Source organism: Lonchura striata, chromosome 6 (genome assembly GCF_046129695.1).
Source record: "Lonchura striata isolate bLonStr1 chromosome 6, bLonStr1.mat, whole genome shotgun sequence".
Classification (NCBI taxonomy): Eukaryota; Metazoa; Chordata; class Aves; order Passeriformes; family Estrildidae; genus Lonchura; species Lonchura striata.
The window spans coordinates 65,773,276-65,780,473 of NC_134608.1; the positions used below are offsets into that span (position 1 = coordinate 65,773,276).

Genomic DNA, 7,198 nt, shown 5'->3' on the forward strand with positions numbered 1-7,198 from the left:
CGAGGCAGGTGAGGAGGAAGTCAGTGCCCCTTTCTCCCTCTCTCCTGCTCCATCTCCCAGCCCAGCACAGCCCCCGGCTGCAGGACAGCCCCGCTGCCGGTGCCCTCCTGCCAGGGATGCACTGGGGGGATCTCCTTGCCCTTCCCTCTGGCACAGAGGCAAATCCCATCCTCTCCTTGTCCTTCCTACCCCAGAGAAGGAGCTGCGGATGGAGACCAGGAAAGACAAATCCCTGCAGCAGAACCTCATGGAAGAAGCCATTTTGAGCAACTCCATAGTGCAGGAATCCAACAGGGAGGAAAATCCCTGGAGATCTTACAGGAGGACGGGCTGCAAGCCCAGTGCAGGATGCTCTGAGGAGGAAAGACCCACTCTGGGCCAGGAAGGTGGGCAGAGCTTCAGCCAGAGCTCGGAGCTGGTGGTCCCTGAGCAGCTTCCTGATGGGGAGAAGCCCTACAAGTGCTTGGAGTGTGGGAAGAGCTTCAGGCAGAGCAACAATCTGAAACGACACCTGATGATCCACACCGTGGAATGGGCCTACGAGTGTGGGGAGTGTGGGAAGGGATTCAGCTGCAACTCCCACCTTGTCAGGTACTTACACATCCACACTGGGGAGAGGCCCTACAAGTGTGGGGAATGTGGGAAGGGCTTCAGCTGGAGCTCCCACCTGATCATCCACCAACGCATCCACACTGGGGAGAGGCCCTACAAGTGTCCCAAGTGTCATAAGAGTTTTCAGACCAGCTCCAATCTCCTTGTACACCATCGGATTAACACAGAGGAGAGGCCCTTCCGCTGCCCTGACTGCAGGAAGGGCTTCAAGCACAACTCCCACCTCATCAGGCACCAGCGCATCCACACCGGGGAGAGGCCCTACATGTGCCCCACTTGTGGGAAGATATTTCAAAGCAGCTCAAATCTCCTCCTGCATGAGCAGATTCACATGGAGGAGAGGCATTTCCTCTGCCCCAACTCTGGCAAGGGCTTCAAGCACAAGTGCAACCTTGTCAGCCACCAGCGCATCCACACTGGGGAGAGGCCCTACGAGTGTCCCCAGTGTGGGAAGAGCTTCACCCAGAGATCTCACTTGACCAAACACCAACAGAGCCACCAGTAAGGGAGGCCCTGAAAATGCCCCAGCTGCAGGAAGAGCTTTGTGCACTGCTCCAGCTTCATCCCCCATTGGAGGACCCTGTTGGGAAGAGCCCTGGTGATCCATGTTCCCTGTGATCCATGCTGGGAAGACACCTGTGCCTTTTCCTGCCCCTGCCAATGACCTGATATGGGATTGAAGGACATGAGGGTCTGGCCATGGCCCTGTCACTACATTCACTCCCACCTCAGGTCATTGCCAGGGTCTGGAAAGGGACTCTCTCTCTCTCTTTCCCTGAGGAGAAGGGTGTCCTTTCCATGCAGGAGGAAATACGTGGCCAGGAAGATGCAATTGATGGTGATGTAGTTTTCCCTGTAACTGGTTTTTCTTATCCCTTCTGTTGTCAATATTTTTTTCTGTTTCTGTTTGTTCCTTATCTTTTTGCTGTTCCCAGTAAATTGTTCTTATCCCAGCGAGGGATCTTTCCCTTTTTTCCTTCAATGGAAGTTGGGAGGGCAATGAGTGCTAGTAGGGTTTTAGCAGGAGCAGGAAATTGAGAAATGCCATTCCTGAATCCCGGCCTGTGGAAACTGAGCATCCCAGCTGGTGCCAGCCCTGGTGGCCATGGCAACAGCCTTGGGAGCGCGTCCCTGGCTGGGGCTGAGGGAACCTCTTCACTCTGGTGCCCAGGGACAGGAGTGGAGGGAGCGGCTGCAGCTGAGTCGAGACAGGCTGAGGTTGGATCTCAGGAAAAGGTTTTTGCCCAGAGGCTGCTGGGGCACTGCCCAGGATCCCCAGGGAAGGGTCCCAGCTCCAGGGCTCTCTGAGCTCCAGCAGCGTTTGGACAGCGCTGCCAGGCCCAGGCTGGCAGTGTTGGGGTGTCCTATGCAGGGCCAGCAGTTGGACTCGAGGATCCTGATGGGTCCCTCCCAGCTCAGCCAATTCTGTGGTTCTGGGATCCATGACCCTGGGGATGGGAGTGCCAATGGTTGCCATGGCAACAGGCTCCAGGCCTGAGCTGGTGTCCATGGCAACCACCCCTGGCATGGGGTCTCCATGGAGCTGCCCTGGGACTGACCATAGCAACAGGGGCTGGGGATGGTTGCCATGGAAACTGACCATAGCAACAGGGGCTGGGGATGGTTGCCATGGAAACTGACCATAGCAATGGCCATATTGGGATTTCACCTCCAATGTTGACTGCTGTGAAAGACTGGAGGAGATTGTTGGCTGGAAACATTTCATGTGTGAGGGAGGAAGGGGCAGGTCCAGCCTTGCCCTGCCCTGGAACCCCAGCCCTGCCCTGCCCTGCCCCAATCCTCCCAGAGCCTCTATCCCAGCCCAGCAGTGTCTGCCAGTCCCTGGCACAGCACAGGCAATGCTCCACAGCCACCTCTGGAGCACCAGCCCAGCTCCTGAGTGACCAAATGGCCCCAAGTCCCACCTGGGGGAAGGCCCAGGAAGACCAAGGAGTATTAAAGGCTGACCACAAGGCAAGCACACATCTTGACCCTACCTCCTCTTGGAATTTCCATCTGGACATTGCTACCAGGAGTTGGTAGCTGAGTGTGTGCTTCTCTGTATCTTATTGTTCTCTCTTTTTGTATCTACCTCTTCTATTTCTGTACTCTTGCCAATATTGATTAACTTAAAATTGAACAGCCTTAGAGTTTGTGAAGTTGAATGGGCCAAGTCAATGCTTTGAGAAGTTTTTTTTGTTGATTGAATGCCATATTAAAACGTTTGCCAAAGTTTCACTGATTTTCTAAATTTCCCAGTAAAGGCTGCTTTGTTGCTTAGAGCTCCTGAGAAACTCTTGATAGTATTGCTCTAGTGCATCCAACTCAGAGTGTTGCAGATGATAGATAGATATGATTGTTCATAAATAATACAGCTAGGATGAGAAAAGTTCTCCCAGCTAGCCGGATGTCACTTCTGTCCTTGGATGAATCCTGGAGTGAAATGGACTGTTCCATCTCACCCCCCAGAAGATGTGTGGCTCATCCCACACCTCTGTACCTGCCCCTAAAACATCAGCGTCTGTAACCCTATTGGCCCATGCCTTATCCCAGCCCACCTAGGAGCCCCTGAAAAGGGGGCTCCGAGAAGCCATGCGGCCACTTGGAACCTCTTCCCGCTCTTGGAACCTCTCCCCTCTCTTAGAACTTCCTCCCCTCTTAGAACCTCTCCCTCCCCCCCTGGGGCTTCCCCTCTCCTAAACCCTCCTTTTGTCTCTCCACTCCCCCACCCTCTTAAACCCGGCCACATGCTACGCCTGAGAGTACGAGGCTCGGACCTTCCTACACCCCCAATAAACCTTTTTCCCCAAGAACAACCTTCAGAGATCTCTGCCTCCCTCCACCCACACCGTGCTGGAGTGTGGTCATCCCGCATTTAGGTCCCTGGGCTATTTGTTTTTTGAGTTGAAAAGACTAAAGTGGTTTCAGTGGTATAATATACACACGGCTTGTCAGGTTGAGATCAAAGCAGCTTTAGCTATAAGAGAATAGATGTCTGCACTTGGCAAACTCTTATTTTTCCTCCACGTATGCTGTACATTCATCAAAGAGCATCTTCACAAGACATACTTTCAGCTGTCACCCACTCCTAAAACTATTGCAGCTGCCTTCCTTTCTTCCTCAAAAAGTAGAATGGGGCTTTTTTCAGCCCCAGCCATCCTTCTCACTGTGCAGAGATAGGGACTGTGCAGTGCCATACAAGTTCCTCAGCCTGGGGACAGGTGCTCATTCTCTCCTGCCTCCAATGGTGTGAGTAACAAACTTGCAAGCAGGAGACACTAACAGAAGCAGGTGTCTCTCACTTTTTTTTCTTTTTCTCTCTTTTTTTTTTTTTTTGTTGTCACTTTCCAGTATTCTGTGAGCAGTAAAAATCCTTAAATATTTGCAGGGGAAACTAAATTTTTTGTTCTTGTTTTTGCTTAACTAAAAATCTGGGGGTTTGCCAAGATGCAGATCAAACCAACAGCAATCACTGTCAGTGGGATTTTTTTCCATGTTGAAAAAGTTTAACAATTAAATTCCGTCATTTACTCTGACATGTTGAGATATCAGTCACTATTGCATGGGCCATGCACTTATTCTGGATTATATCTCCCCGTTATATAACCAAGTATTCCTTCAGTACAATGGTCTTTTTGCCAAAAGACTTGATGTTCCATAGAAGATGCAATTACTGTACAGAGTTTGTGCATAAAAAGAAAAATCCTCAATCTCTGACATATGTATAGAGCTGACAAAGGAAAGAAATTCAGTATCAGAGCTGGGTAAAATGGCTCATGGTTCAAGTGGTTGTTTTTAATGCTTTTAATAAAAAAATCCTCTGCTGTTGTTTTTAAGTACATGTAGTCAAATCTGGAAAGTTGAGCATAAGAACATAATGTAGCCACAGTAGGATAATGGACTGAAGAAAATAACCACTGAAAAGACTGAATAAAAAATAAACACTCCCCACTTTGTCCCCCAATTTTTCTGGAATTGTTTAAAGCTAAAAACTACAAAACCAAAATTTACAGAGCTATTTTTTCTGAAGTGTGGACTATACAGTAGTGATAATGAAAATGAGAACAAACCTCCTGGGATGGTTGTGCTACTTTGCCCTGCCAGATACAGAAACATTTCTATACTTTAAGTATTTTATGTTGTTTTAAATTTTATTTCATTTCTAGGGAATAACAGTACCTCAGGTCATTTTGATGTCAGATTGTATTTCACATAATTTCTGTATGAGGTGCATTTCTTTTCTTTGGATACTTCAGGAAAACATTATGAGGAGCCTGAAAATTGATTATATGAGCTGTGGTCAGGATGCAGCCTTACAGAAAAATTATGAGCACTAAACTTTCCTTGCCAGCAACAATTAAAATATGCAAACCAACATTTTAAAGAGTTTGAGTTGAATGGTGATGACTTTAAATGGCTTTTTAAAGATGGTGACAAAAGTACTTATGGGTATTTTCCCCTATACTCATACAATTCTGTGTCTTTAATGCACTGTAATCATAATAAATATTTCCAGAACTGAAGAAACAGAGCCTGAGAGCTTGTCCATCCTAGGAGTTTCTATTGTTCTCATAATTTTTTCTCTACAATTATCTCTTCTCTTGGAAACACTGTGACATAACCATGCTGCCATAATAAGCATAAGCAGTAGAAATCAAATTCAGAGCTACACAACTTATTTTACAAGGAGAACAGATAATGAAATGGTAAGTAGTGTCAATATACATTAATGGAAAAAATTGCCTAAGCCCTGCATGGCTCTGAAAGAGCAAGCTTTCCAGTTATTTTCGAATATTCTGATCCACATGGAAAATGCAGAGAAGTCCTATTTTGCAGGGCTGATTTGCTTCGTATGTGAGCCATAGCAAGGTCAGAATCCTTGGAAGGACACTGCTTCTTACCTCAAGATTTCTGTGAGCTTCTGCCTTGCTTCTGGCTTGGAAGACCTTGAAAGACAAAAAAAGAAGAGGAAACAAGTGCACTTTTAACCAGGGGTGACTCAAGAGATTAAATCGCTGCCCACTGGCCATGCTTCACAGAGCACAAAGCGAAGATTGACTGCCCATGACGACATTTGAACCTTGTGTCATTGCTGTGAATCCTCCTGGGTGTACCTTGCTCCTTAGACTGAAGGCACTGTCATTGAGCAAGCTGGGGGTTAAAGCAGCCTTTTTATTTTGGATAGTAATTCACTAATACTTGGGGACTGAGAGGATTTGGGTTGCAGTACTTATTACAGCCTATTTCTGCCTTGGTGGAAGGAGGTGAGAAGTACAGAGCACCTGAAGCAAGGAAGAATTGAGATATGCCAAAGAACCAAAAATCTTGATTGGCCACCTAGAGCAAATCTTTGTGGGCTTTAGGAAACTGTGGGGTGGCTGCTCTCACCTGCTTCATGACTGGCCTTTCTTTTCCTGCATATTATTTTCATTTCTACTGTTTGTAGTGTTTTTTCTTGCACTTTGCTCCTTACTATGAATTAGTATGCTGCTCAAAGCTAAATATCAGCCAAATTGATAAAGATAGGTTATTTATATCTTCTCAGGATTTAAATGCCACAGAAAAAGTTGGGGGACTTGAGCAGATCAAGCAATGTTTTACCCTGCAGCCCCATGTAAGTGACTAACTGCTTTAATGGCAGGTACATTGACAGCTTTAGTTTGGATATGGAGGGAAAATAGATTGTTTATTTGAAGACACTGCTACTTTACTCAAATTTGCTACACTACAGCTCAAGGGTTAGAGCACACCTAGACAGTGTGACCATGCTGTAACTATCACTGTGTTCATTTGTAGTTTTTTACTCAGAAGTTGAAGCTTCTTCTTCTTCCTTTAATTAGCTGCATCTATCAGGACCTGTTTTGTTTTCTGCTATAAATGGTGGGTCAAATAAAAAGAAGGACAGATTTCAGGCAATTTGAGAAATTTTTCTCCTTTTATTATTTCTTCACACATATATATGTAGATATTGCTGAAGGGCAGCTATTACTGAAGGGTAGCTCAATCTTTTAGGACTAAATTGTTCCCTAGGAGTTGTAAAAGTGACTGTGTAAAGAAGACTTTAGCAATCTTTCCAAAGATTGCTAAAAAAGTTCAGGAGTACTCTGCTGCAAAATTTCAGGCATTTCAGGGCATTTTCACTTCAAACTTCAAGCATTTCTATGGAAATGCTCAAGAGACAGCATACTTAATATATCCAACATCTCTGTTTGCAAAGAGTCTATTTCAGATAGAGGTATAGGAAGGACATTCTCAAAGATACAGAGGGTTACGTACAAAGAATGACACATTTCAGGCAATTTGAGAAACTTAACTTCTTTTATTAGTTTCTCAAACATAGATATTCAAGTATTATTTAAAAGCAGACAAGCAACTGGGGGAATTCTCTAAACTAAGGGTAATTCTCTAAACTAAGGGTTTAAACTAATCTAGTCTAAACTCTATTTCTCTACACTAAGGGTAGTTTTGCAAAATAGTTATATACTGCCAACACTAAAGGGCCTCTGGAATGAATGCTAAGAAACAAGTCTAATTAAAACTACAACTCACTAAATAACTACATTAAGTCCCTAATAGGCTAGGTTGT

The 7,198-nt window shown here is 45.7% G+C and overlaps 1 protein-coding gene across 1 annotated transcript in view; it reads left to right on the forward strand.

Moving 5' to 3' along the window:
- LOC144246555 (uncharacterized) overlaps nt 1–1,117 on the forward strand; it is a 196,701-nt gene extending 195,584 nt beyond the window's left edge. Inside the window, exon 5 of the mRNA XM_077784465.1 lies at nt 570–1,117. Within this exon, the coding sequence (XP_077640591.1) occupies nt 570–1,117 (548 nt within the window). The remainder of the gene's footprint in view (nt 1–569) is intronic.
- Nucleotides 1,118–7,198: the final 6,081 nt, after the last annotated feature.